The sequence below is a fragment of the Oncorhynchus nerka genome, linkage group LG1 (assembly GCF_034236695.1).
Source record: "Oncorhynchus nerka isolate Pitt River linkage group LG1, Oner_Uvic_2.0, whole genome shotgun sequence".
NCBI lineage: Eukaryota > Metazoa > Chordata > Actinopteri > Salmoniformes > Salmonidae > Oncorhynchus > Oncorhynchus nerka.
Window position 1 is genome coordinate 53,131,573 of NC_088396.1, and position 13,204 is coordinate 53,144,776.

A 13,204-nucleotide genomic window follows, 5' to 3' on the forward strand; every position below is an offset into this window, starting at 1 on the left:
AACTAGAAATGACAAGGCTGGTGGACTGGCTGTGGTTGCATTCTTCGCCAACTAGAAATGACAAGGCTGGTGGACTGGCTGTGGTTGCATTCTTCGCCAACTAGAAATGACAAGGCTGGTGGACTGGCTGTGGTTGCATTCTTCGCCAACTAGAAATGACAAGGCTGGTGGACTGGCTGTGGTTGCATTCTTCGCCAACTAGAAATGACAAGGCTGGTGGACTGGCTGTGGTTGCATTCTTCGCCAACTAGAAATGACAAGGCTGGTGGACTGGCTGTGGTTGCATTCTTCACAAACTAGAAATGACAAGGCTGGTGGACTGGCCGTGGTTGCATTCTTCGCCAACTAGAAATGACAAGGCTGGTGGACTGGCTGTGGCTTCGCTAGTCTACCAGCCTACTGGTTTCAAACCCACATCAGGGCCCGGGGAGGAGCCCAAAACAGGACCCACAACAGGGCCTGGGGTGGAGCCCCGAACGGGACCCTATTCCCTACATAGTGCACTACATTTCACCGGAGCTATAATCGGTCCTGATCAAAAGTAGTGCACTATGTAGGGAATAGGGTTTCATTTGGGAGAGGGACCAGCTCCACAGCTGGAGCCACAGCTCTCATTAGTGTCATGACTCTCCTGTGATGATCTGAAGGATCAGGTTAGTGGGTCCCCTCTACAGCGTGCTCTCTCTCGTAGAGGGGGGAGAGCCGGGAAGTCTGCTGTTTTATGGTCGGTCATAAAATACATTGCCCCTATGCTCTGTAGTGTTCGGGAATGGAATGTAAAAAACGGTGGAACACAGAGAGACACTTGGACAATGCAAAAGTTTCAGTTGGTGATCTCATGTGGGACAGGAAAACGTACATAACTCTCTCTCTCAAAGTGGACATTTCCCAGCTGTCAGATTTACATCTAGATGTTGGATAAAATGAATGAGTAAATTATGAAACTATTTGTGAGAAGATGTAATGTGATGTTGGCTTTCTAAACGAGATACTTGTTAAGATGTAAAGTTTTAACTAGTCAGTGGCCACTCCCCCCCCAGGAGACCAGACATTACATCAGGCGTCATGGAATAGCCCCCCCCCCCCCACCTCCCCAGAGTATAAAACCACTTCCTACAAAATGTACATTAAGTCAGAGAATGCCGGGACGGAGTCCCCACGTTGGAATGGCTACAATTCTATAGACCATCAGACCAGAAAATATGGAGCAGACTCTGCATTTGAAATGGTTACAGCTCTATAGGCCATTACAACAGAAAATATGGAGCCCAGGAGACCAGACCATTGGCTACACCACTGGAAATGGTTCAACTCAGAGACTATCGATCACTAGTCTGCACCTGGAAATTACGTAAGTCTAGTACAAGAATACCAACAACAGAAGAAGCATCTATTCTATGCAACGACCATCTGTACACCTGACGTATCCATTACAACAGACACTATCCAGAGCCGTGGAGAAAGCTAACGACCACGAAGGACATTGTGACTTCTGGGGAAGTTATCCAGAGACTCTCTGATGATCTGACTCTCCAGCAGACAGACCGACGATACCAACAGAGAAGACAACAAATATATATATACATATATACAATGAGCGGCCGTTCATGTGCAAAGGATTAGCATTTCAATTAATATAATTATCAACTGTGTGCAGTGAATACAAGTTGTCTTTCCCGCTCTCTCAGTCTCCACCCCTTTCCTTTGTCTACCAAGCTGTCATATCAGCTCCGTCCGCTAGGGACTTTTAAAAAACAATGTATCATGTAGTAACCCAAATATCTACTGTTTGTTTGTTATGTATTTCTGTGATTATTTAGTTAGTAAATAAATAATTAAGGTAATTTGTATATCGCTGATTCATTATGGCTCGTGCAGATATCCAAGGGTTTGCGACGTCCAGTAATGAGAACTGATGTGGTAATAATAATTAATTAATAAGCGACTGTTTTGATAAGAAAATATCTGAAGAGTCAATTCTGGAAATAGAGAATATAAACATTAAAAGTAAAAAAAGTTTTAAAGTAAAAAATAAAAAACTCAAGCATTTAAAAATGATCCATCCCTCAAGTTATGGATAAATCACATGTAGATTTTGGTAACACTTCACTATAATGCATTACGATGCAGTTATAATGCATGGTAAAATGTGTCTTTATAATGTCCTATAATCATGTCATAATGACTTTGACTCAGTTCAGATGTGGGTTAGAAATGTCTCAAATCAGACGGTTATACTTGCAGTATGCAGAAAACACTCAGCCATTTCCTGGTTGATATAATTCTAAAAGTTCACCTTATCGGTTTATGTGACAAAACACGCAATGCAAAATGTAGAGCCCTCAAACCCAACTTGAAGACAGTACCCCTTCCCCTCTAATCAGGGACTGATTTAGACCTGGGACACCAGGTGGGTGATTCCCTTCTAATCAGGGTCTGATTTAGACCTGGGACACCAGGTGGGTGATTCCCTTCTAATCAGGGTCTGATTTAGACCTGGGACACCAGGTGGGTGATTCCCCTCTAATCAGGGTCTGATTTAGACCTGGGACACCAGGTAGGTGATTCCCCTCTAATCAGGGTCTGATTTAGACCTGGGACACCAGGTAGGTGATTCCCCTCTAATCAGGGACTGATTTAGACCTGGAACACCAGGTGGGTGATTCCCCTCTAATCAGGGTCTGATTTAGACCTGGGACACCAGGTAGGTGATTCCCCTCTAATCAGGGACTGATTTAGACCTGGGACACCAGGTGGGTGATTCCCCTCTAATCAGGGACTGATTTAGACCTGGGACACCAGGTGGGTGTAATTAATTATCAGGTAGAAAACAGCAGGCTCTAGTCCTCAGAGTTGAATACCAGAGAATTATTGTATCATCTAAACCGCTGTGAAATATATATTTTCAGCTGGTGTACAAAACTTAAAGTAAAGACACAAAAATGTAAACGTAAGTATGAGAAGCATGGAACTAGAGCACATAGAACAGATCTACCGCGTCTTAGACTTACGTTCAATGAGAATGACAGATCTATAACTCACATTTCTATGTGAATTTGGTGTGGTCACCCCAAGAAGTTAGGCATTGTCTGCAGGTATAATGCTTTATAACTGGTTATAAGCATGCATGAGTCTTTATAATTACCATGAGTCCCGGCACGTGGACCTGTGTGGTGTCAGGAGCAACATTCATCTCCTTGGTGGGACCGCTCTTGTTCTTGGGGTTGACGACCACCCGGTACCCGGTCAGACGGGCATTGGGCATGGTACGCCATTTGATGGTGAAGGAGGAGGAGGTGATCTGGGAGAATTCAAGGTTGGTGGGGGCAGGGATGGCTAGAGGGAGTTAAAGAAACGGAAGAGGGAGACGGGAGAGAGAGAGAGAGAGAGCGCGCGTGTGAGAAAGTTATTCTCCTGTTTGGATAGGCTGCTTTCCAAGATACTCAAAAGAGTGTGCATGTTTAAAATCAACATCATTAGTCTCACTGTTCAGAATCACTGATATAGGAGAGATAAAAATAAAAAAACACCTTGCATCCAAAATACTGTCAAAAGTATCATTAACTACTAATTGAATGTTCAAGATTATTTATTCAATGCCTCACTTTACTCAAACTGACCATTGTGTTTAAGGGTTTGTATTTGTCCGGAGGGGTTTATAGCTACCTGTGGCCTGAACGCCCACCAGTGGAGGACTAGGTGTACGGTCGTGCATGGCGATGACCTTCACAGTATATTCACTTCCGGGTCGTAGGCCGTGGATCGTTGCCGATTCATCGTCTCCGCGGGGTGCGGGGCGCAGCTCCCTCTCGCCCTCTTCGGGGCTGGCGTACAGGACGCGGTACGACGTCACCCGGCCGTCGGGCGAGTCCCAGGAAATGGTCATGGAGGTAGAGTCAACGTTAGAGAAGGTCAGGTCTGTGGGGCGACCCACCGCTGCAGGGAGGGAGGAGAGGTCGAACAGGGTCAAGGGTCAGGCGAGCTCTCTGCACGCAAACAGGAAGGGAGGACAGCACACTGTAATATGTAGAGCAACGACCCTGGAACACGCACCAGTGACAGCCGTCTCAACCAGGGGAGGGCTCTCTCCGTCCTGTCCCAGAGCATACACACTGAGGATGTACTCTACCGTGGGCTGCAGGCCAGAGAAGGTCATCTCAGTCTGATCTAAAACAACAGGGACAGACAGGCATTAACACCACCACCACCAGGGACAGATACAGGCATTAACAACACCACCACCAGGGACAGATACAGGCATTAACAACACCACCACCAGGGACAGATACAGGCATTAACAACACCACCACCAGGGACAGATACAGGCATTAACAACACCATCACCAGGGACAGATACAGGCATTAACAACACCACCACCAGGGACAGATACAGGCATTAACAACAATAACACCAGGGACAGATACAGGCATTAACAACAATAACACCAGGGACAGATACAGGCATTAACAACACCACCACCACCAGGGACAGATACAAGCATTAACAACACCACCACCACCAGGGACAGATACAGGCATTAACAACACCACCACCACCAGGGACAGATACAGGCATTAACAACACCACCAGGGACAGATACAGGCATTAACAACACCACCAGGGACAGATACAGGCATTAACACCACCACCACCACCAGGGACAGATACAGGCATTAACACCACCACCACCAGGGACAGATACAGGCATTAACAACACCACCACCAGGGACAGATACAGGCATTAACAACACCACCACCAGGGACAGATACAGGCATTAACAACACCACCACCAGGGACAGATACAGGCATTAACAACACCACCACCAGGGACAGATACAGGCATTAACAACACCACCACCAGGGACAGATACAGGCATTAACACCAACACCACCAGGGACAGATACAGGCATTAACAACAACACCACCAGGGACAGATACAGGCATTAACACCACCACCACCAGGGACAGATACAGGTATTAACACCACCACCAACAGGGACAGATACAGGCATTAACAACACCACCAGGGACAGATACAGGCATTAACACCACCACCACCAGGGACAGATACAGGCATTAACACCACCAACACCACCAGGGACAGATACAGGCATTAACACCACCACCAGGGACAGATACAGGCATTAACAACACCACCAGTGACAGATACAGGCATTAACACCACCAACACCACCAGGGACAGATACAGGCATTAACACCACCAACACCACCAGGGACAGATACAGGCATTAACACCACCACCAGGGACAGATACAGGCATTAACACCACCAACACCACCAGGGACAGATACAGGCATTAACACCACCAACACCACCAGGGACAGATACAGGCATTAACAACACCAACACCACCAGGGACAGATACAGGCATTAACAACACCAACACCACCAGGGACAGATACAGGCATTAACAACACCACCACCACCAGGGACAGATACAGGCATTAACACCACCACCACCAGGGACAGATACAGGCATTAACACCACCACCACCAGGGACAGATACAGGCATTAACACCACCACCACCAGGGACAGATACAGGCATTAACACCACCACCAGGGACAGATACAGGCATTAACACCACCACCAGGGACAGATACAGGCATTAACAACACCACCAGGGACAGATACAGGCATTAACAACACCACCAGGGACAGATACAGGCATTAACACCACCAACAGGGACAGATTATTATTATATTTAACCTTTATTTAACTAGGCAACTCAGATAAGAACAAATTCTTATTTATAATGACAGCCTAATGGGGAACCGTGGGTTACATACCTTGTTCAGGGGCAGAACAACAGATTTTTACCTTGTCAGCTCAGGGATTCGATCTAGCAACCTTTTGGATACTGGCCCAACGCGACATGACCTTACCTGGAGCGACATGTCCTTACCTGGAGCGACATGTCCTTACCTGGAGCGACATGACTTTACCTGAGCGACATGTCCTTAACCTGGAGCGACATGTCCTTAACCTGGAGCGACATGTCCTTAACCCGGAGCGACATGTCCTTAACCCGGAGCGACATGTCCTTAACCTGGAGCGACATGTCCTTAACCTGGAGCGACATAACCTGGAGCGACATGTCCTTAACCTGGAGCGACATGTCCTTAACCTGGAGCGACATGTGCTTAACCTGGAGCGACATGTGCTTAACCTGGAGCGACATGCCTTTACCTGGAGCGACATGTCCTTAACCTGGAGCGACATGTCCTTAACCTGGAGCGACATGTCCTTTACCTGGAGCGACATGTCCTTTACCTGGAGCGACATGCCTTTACCTGGAGCGACATGCCTTTACCTGGAGCGACATGCCTTTACCTGGAGCGACATGCCTTTACCTGGAGCGACATGCCCTTACCTGGTGCGACATGCCCTTACCTGGTGCGACATGCCCTTACCTGGAGCGACATGTCCTTACCTGGAGCGACATGTCCTTACCTGAGCGACATGACCTTACCTGGAGCCACAGTCTCAGAGAAGGAGGGACCCTGTCCGTTCTTGGGGACCCCAGTGATCCTGTACCCCTGGACGGGCCCCTGGGCCGGGGACCACCTCACGGTGATGGTGCTGTCCTTAACGTCGGTCACCTTCATCTCCAAAGGAGAATCAATATCTACAGCCAGAGAAGAGGAGAGTCAATATCTCCAGCCAGAGAAGAGGAGAGTCAATATCTCCAGCCAGAGAAGAGGAGAGTCAATATCTCCAGCCAGAGAAGAGGAGAGTCAATGTCTACAGCCAGAGAAGAGGAGAGTCAATGTCTACAGCCAGAGAAGAGGAGAGCCAATATCTACAGCCAGAGAAGAGGAGAGCCAATGTCTACAGCCAGAGAAGAGGAGAGCCAATGTCTACAGCCAGAGAAGAGGAGAGTCAATGTCTACAGCCAGAGAAGAGGAGAGTCAATGTCTACAGCCAGAGAAGAGGAGAGTCAATGTCTACAGCCAGAGAAGAGGAGAGTCAATGTCTACAGACAGAGAAGAGAAGAGTCAATGTCTACAGACAGAGAAGAGAAGAGTCAATATCTACAGCCAGAAGAGGGGCCAAGTTACAACCTGCTGAAGGCACAGCAGAAGTATTTTTATTTATTTAACCTTTATTTAACTAGGCAAGTCAGTTAAGAACAAATTCTTATTTACAATGATGGCCTAGGAACAGTGTTCAGGGGCAGATTTGTACCTCGTCAGCTCGGGGATTCTATCTAGCACCCTTTCAGTCTCTGGCCAAACGCTCTAACCACTAGGCCACCTGCCGCCCCTACACTCTAACCACTAGGCCACCTGCCGCCCCTACACTCTAACCACTAGGCCACCTGCCGCCCCTTCACTCTAACCACCAGGCCACCTGCCGCCTCTACACTCTAACCACCAGGCCACCTGCCGCCCCTACACTCTAACCACCAGGCCACCTGCCGCCCCTACACTCTAACCACCAGGCCACCTGCCGCCTCTACACTCTAACCACCAGGCCACCTGCCGCCCCTACACTCTAACCACCAGGCCACCTGCCGCCCCTACACTCTAACCACCAGGCCACCTGCCGTCCCTACACTCTAACCACTAGGCTACCTGCCGCCCCTACACTCTAACCACTAGGCCACCTGCCGCCCCTACACTCTAACCACCAGGCCACCTGCCGCCCCTACACTCTAACCACCAGGCCACCTGCCGTCCCTACACTCTAACCACTAGGCCACCTGCCGCCCCTACACTCTAACCACTAGGCTACCTGCTGCCCAAGTATACTTTCAGGCCACGAACATTATCAAGACAGGACAGGGTAAAATGGTAATTCATCTTGATCAATCAATCTCTTTTAACAGCAACAGTTGTCATAAAATGTTTTATACTTACACTAACCAGGTCTAGACCGCAAAGAGCAAGAGAGCAGCTCAGTGGCAAGGAAAAACCCCCCTATAGCAGGCCTCTCCAACCCTGTTCCTGGAGAGAAACCCTCCTGTAGGTTTTAACTCCAACCCTGTTCCTGGAGAGAAACCCTCCTGTAGGTTCTCACTCCAACCCTAATAATTAGCTGGTTAGTTACAACTGGGGTTGAAGCGAAAACCCATAGGAGGGTATCACTCCGGGAACAGGGTTGGAGAGGCCTGCTGTAGAATGAAGTTAGGTGTGTGTGTGTGCGTGTGTGTGGTGGGGTGTACCTGTCTTGTGGGTGACATAAATGGGTGTGCTGGAGGCTGGGCTGTCCCCTCTGCCGGTCACAGCGTAGACTGTGATGGTGTAGTCAGTACCAGGCCTCAGGTTCTGGATGGTGGCAGTAGACTGGGAACCAGGCACAGTGAACTCTTTAGGGGTGCTGTGGCCACCTGAGGGTTGGGAGGGGTGACAGCAAACAATGCTAATATGCTACTGATGAAGACAAGGATTTATATTGTGAAAAAGCAAAAGATAAAAGTTTACTCCACTCTCTGTGGGCGATCATAGTAAAGAGAGCTGACTCTCCATGGGTGATCGTGTAGTACCTCACAGTAACAGGCTACTTAAGGCTAGGTTAGTAAAGGCTAGGCTAGTTAACGTACCGGACAGACCTGACTCTCCATGGGGTGATCGTATAGTACCTCGCGGTAACAGGCTACTTAAGGCTAGGTTAGTAAAGGCTAGGCTAGTTAACGTACCAGACAAACCTGACTCTCCATGGGTGATCCTGTAGTACCTCACGGTAACAGGCTACTGAAGGCTAGGTTAGTAAAGGCTAGTTAATGTACCGGACAGACCTGACTCTCCATGGATATTGGTGTAGTACCTCACGGGAACAGGCTACTTAAGGCTAGGTTAGTAAAGGCTAGTTAACGTACCGGACAGACCTGACTCTCCATGGGTGATCCTGTAGTACCTCACGGTAACAGAGGGGGCGTCCCAGCGGACTGTGACGCTGGTGGGGGAGGAGGACACGACCTCCAGGTCAGTAGGAGCATCAGAGACTAGAGGACACAAGGAGAAGGACGCAGAGACAGACGGTGAGAATAAATCTCTTGTTCTGACAGAAACATTTAACGGAAGTAAATTAAAAAAGAAAACTGGGTTTTTGTGGAGAGCTGAGAGGATTGGATTGGTGTTAGCAACAATGGCAACAATTTATCCTGGTCTATCAGAGGGCAAGTTGGAGCTACCACCATATTGGTTAACACCTATTCAACCCTCTAAGATCAACATGTGCCTTGGGAGTAGGGGCTAGGGTGTGATTTTGGGATTCAGGAGATGTATGAAAAGTCAACAGGTCTTATCGTAGCAGTAGGGAATTGGGACTGGTTGTCAACGGGTCTTATCGTAGCGGTAGGGAATTGGGACTGGTTGTCCACGGGTCTTATCGTAGCGGTAGGGAATTGGGACTTGTGGTCAACGGGTCTTATCGTAGCGGTAGGGAATTGGGACTTGTGGTCAACGGGTCTTATCGTAGGGAATTGGGACTGGTTGTCAACAGGTCTTATCGTAGGGAATTGGGACTGGTTGTCAACAGGTCTTATCGTAGGGAATTGGGACTGGTTGTCAACAGGTCTTATCGTAGGGAATTGGGACTGGTTGTCAACAGGTCTTATCGTAGGGAATTGGGACTGGTTGTCAACAGGTCTTATCGTAGGGAATTGGGACTGGTTGTCAACAGGTCTTATCGTAGGGAATTGGGACTGGTTGTCAACAGGTCTTATCGTAGGGAATTGGGACTGGTTGTCAACGGGTCTTATCGTAGGGGTAGGGAATTGGGACTGGTTGTCAACGGGTCTTATCGTAGGGGTAGGGAATTGGGACTGGTTGTCAACGGGTCTTATCGTAGGGAATTGTGACTGGTTGTCAACAGGTCTTATCGTAGGGGTAGGGAATCGGGACTGGTTGTCAACAGGTCTTATCGTAGGGAATTGGGACTGGTTGTCAACAGGTCTTATCGTAGCGGTGGGGAATTGGGACTGGTTGTCAACAGGTCTTATCGTAGCGGTGGGGAATTGGGACTGGCTGTCAACAGGTCTTATCGTAGCGGTGGGGAATTGGGACTGGCTGTCAACAGGTCTTATCGTAGGGGTAGGGAATTGGGACTGGCTGTCAACAGGTCTTATCGTAGGGGTAGGGAATTGGGACTCGTTGTCAACGGGTCTTATCGTAGCGGTAGGGAATTGGGACTGGTTGAAAGGGAAAAAAAGCAATGAATCAAGGCAAACTAAAAGATCGTGTGAAAAGTTAAGATGAGGTCATACTGGTTTTCTGTTTGCCGGTGAGCGGCTTGCTGTCTTGCTGGCCGCTGACAGCATAGATGTTGACGATGTATTCCGTCTCGGGGGTCAGCCCGGTCAGGGTGAAGTGGTTCCTGGATGGCGGCAGCCTCTCGTCCTTGGCCCGCCCGCCACTGGTCATCTGGTAACGAATCCGGTAGCCAGTGATGATGGCGTTGGGGGCCTGCCAGTGCACCGTGAAGGAGTTGGTCAGGACTTCTGAGAACCGCAGACCGCTGGGGGAGTCCAGAGCTGAGGGGAGAGACAAAGAGTCAGTCCGGAGTCATTTAGGAAACATTGGCAAAACAAAAGGATAACCAAAACACAATCAATCAATCAATCAATCAATCAATCAATCAATCAGGTGAAACTCACTTGTTTTGTGGGTGCCGACCAGAGGGGAGCTCTCCCTCGTTTCATAGACACACACCACACTGACCAGGTACTCTGTGTTGGAAATCAGATCTACGGGAACAGGGACGAACAGCATCAGTCAGTGAGTGACAAGAAGTACAACACTATTAACAGTCATTAGGACTGTGTGTGTGTGTGTGTGTGTGTGTGTGCGCGTCTTACTCTTAAGAACCACAGTGTCGGCGTTCCTTCCGACGCTGCTCTCTGTGATGTCATCCTCGTCATCGATGGGGTGGTAGCGAATAACGAAGCTGCTGATGTCAGCGGGGTTAGGAACCACAGGAGCTGTCCAGGTCACCCGCATACTGTCAGGACCCACCTCGGGGAAATCCAGGTTAGTAGGGGCAGGAACGGCTGGGGTAGCAGAGAGATATCAGGTATTAAAATCAGAGAGAGGAGTTGCATCCCCAATTCTCCACCCTGGTAGGTGTTTATTTGTGTTCTATTTCATGTTCACTTGTATGAATTGGCAAGGTGTTTTTTATTTTTTTAATAATACTTTTTTTTTCTCCCCCTGAGACACCCGTGAGGTCACGGCCAAGGTCAACGCAGACGCTGGAGGTTAAGTGCCCAGCTAATTTTTTTCTTCCGGTTCCTAGATTCAAACTAGCAACCTTTCAATTACTGGCTCAACACTCTAACCGCCTGGCTACCTGCTGCTCAAACTCTTCTCTCACTCTCCTGGTCATGGTTTTTTTTTTCAACGGTCGGGACTCGCTTCAGCCTTAACTAATCCAATGCTTTAAAATCCAACGACAGGGAGTGTGCAAGTGTACACTTTGACGGTAGGAAATTCAGGAAACGCAGTTATATTGGAGGTGTTAAGACCATCTGAAATCGAGATACGTTGAAGGAAACAATACGTTTGAATCTCTACAGTTTTACGACATCGTTATATAAAGCAAAGGGAATAAACTACGTTTGGGCAAAGGAGACCAAGTGGGAGTCACAATGAGCTCCAGCTAGTGTTGAAGAATTCAGATGTAGAAACAGTAGGTTGGGGCAAACTAAAACCATATGGTCCCGAATAGCTTCATAAAAAAACACACAGCTAGAGGGAGATTAAAGCCCTACGAAACGTGGGCCATAACGAATGGTAACAACAAAAAAACAAACATTTATTTTACTTTTTCCATTGTTGGGAATTAAGACTGTAAAAAAAAAACACCAGGAAATCAGCTACAAGTGATTTTAAATTTTAGACATTTGTTCCCAAGTATTGCAACATATAATAGACAGACACGTGATTGTGTACAAAATGTAAGCAAGGTTTGAAACGATTGTGTTTTAGTCAAATGTTAGAAATACGATGATCTCCCAGTTGTCCTGAACGCTGGCCGTCGTTTTAAAAACCAGCTCTTGACCAATTGTACCATAACGGAAAACAGCTTCTGAACATCACTCACCTCGAACTGGACAAGGATTTTTCCTTTAAAAATGAGTCTGATACAAACAATATTCTACTGTAAAAAACACCAGGAAGTCAGCTACTAGTGGCCCCCCCTCCCTCCCCCAGAGTTCCCAGACGCTCCAACACATTCCTTCAGTCTTCACATACACAGCTGCTACTCTGTTTATTATCTGTGCATAGTCACTTTACACCCCTATCTACATATTACCTCAATTACCTCCACTAACCTGTACATTGACTCCCTGTATATAGCCTCATTACTTCCTGGTACTCCCTGTATATAGCCTCATTACTTCCTGGTACTCCCTGTATATAGCCTCATTACTTCCTGGTACTCCCTGTATATAGCCTCATTACTTCCTGGTAACCCTGTATATAGCCTCATTACTTCCTGGTAACCCTGTATATAGCCTCATTACTTCCTAGTAACCCTGTTATAGCCTCATTACTTCCCGGTAACCCTGTATATAGCCTCATTACTTCCCGGTAACCCTGTATATAGCCTCATTACTTCCCGGTAACCCTGTATATAGCCTCATTACTTCCCGGTAACCCTGTATATAGCCTCATTACTTCCCCGGTAACCATGTAAATAGCCTCATTACTTCCTGGTAACCATGTATATAGCCTCATTACTTCCTGGTAACCCTGTATATAGCCTCATTACTTCCTAGTAACCCTGTTATAGCCTCATTACTTCCTGGTAACCCTGTATATAGCCTCATTACTTCCTGGTAACCCTGTATATAGCCTCATTACTTCCTGGTAACCCTGTATATAGCCTCATTACTTCCTGGTAACCCTGTATATAGCCTCATTACTTCCTGGTAACCCTGTATATAGCCTCATTACTTCCTGGTAACCCTGTATATAGCCTCATTACTTCCTGGTAACCCTGTACAGTATATAGCCTCATTACTTCCTGGTAACCCTGTATATAGCCTCATTACTTCCTGGTAACCCTGTATATAGCCTCATTACTTCCTGGTAACCCTGTATATAGCCTCATTACTTCCTGGTAACCCTGTATATAGCCTCATTACTTCCTGGTAACCCTGTATATATAGCCTCATTACTTCCTGGTAACCCTGTATATATAGCCTCATTACTTCCTGGTAACCCTGTATAT

General features: G+C 47.6%; 1 protein-coding gene across 1 annotated transcript in view; it reads right to left on the reverse strand.

Moving 5' to 3' along the window:
* Positions 1-13,204, reverse strand: part of LOC115121478 (fibronectin 1a) — an 85,911-nt gene that overhangs the window by 21,770 nt on the left and 50,937 nt on the right. The window contains exons 21-29 of the mRNA XM_065019653.1: positions 10,827-11,018; positions 10,626-10,715; positions 10,236-10,502; positions 8,847-8,972; positions 8,193-8,357; positions 6,498-6,653; positions 4,054-4,167; positions 3,667-3,936; positions 3,146-3,336 (exon numbers count right to left, since the gene is read on the reverse strand). Coding sequence (XP_064875725.1) covers positions 3,146-3,336; positions 3,667-3,936; positions 4,054-4,167; positions 6,498-6,653; positions 8,193-8,357; positions 8,847-8,972; positions 10,236-10,502; positions 10,626-10,715; positions 10,827-11,018 — 1,571 coding nt within the window. The remainder of the gene's footprint in view (positions 1-3,145; positions 3,337-3,666; positions 3,937-4,053; positions 4,168-6,497; positions 6,654-8,192; positions 8,358-8,846; positions 8,973-10,235; positions 10,503-10,625; positions 10,716-10,826; positions 11,019-13,204) is intronic.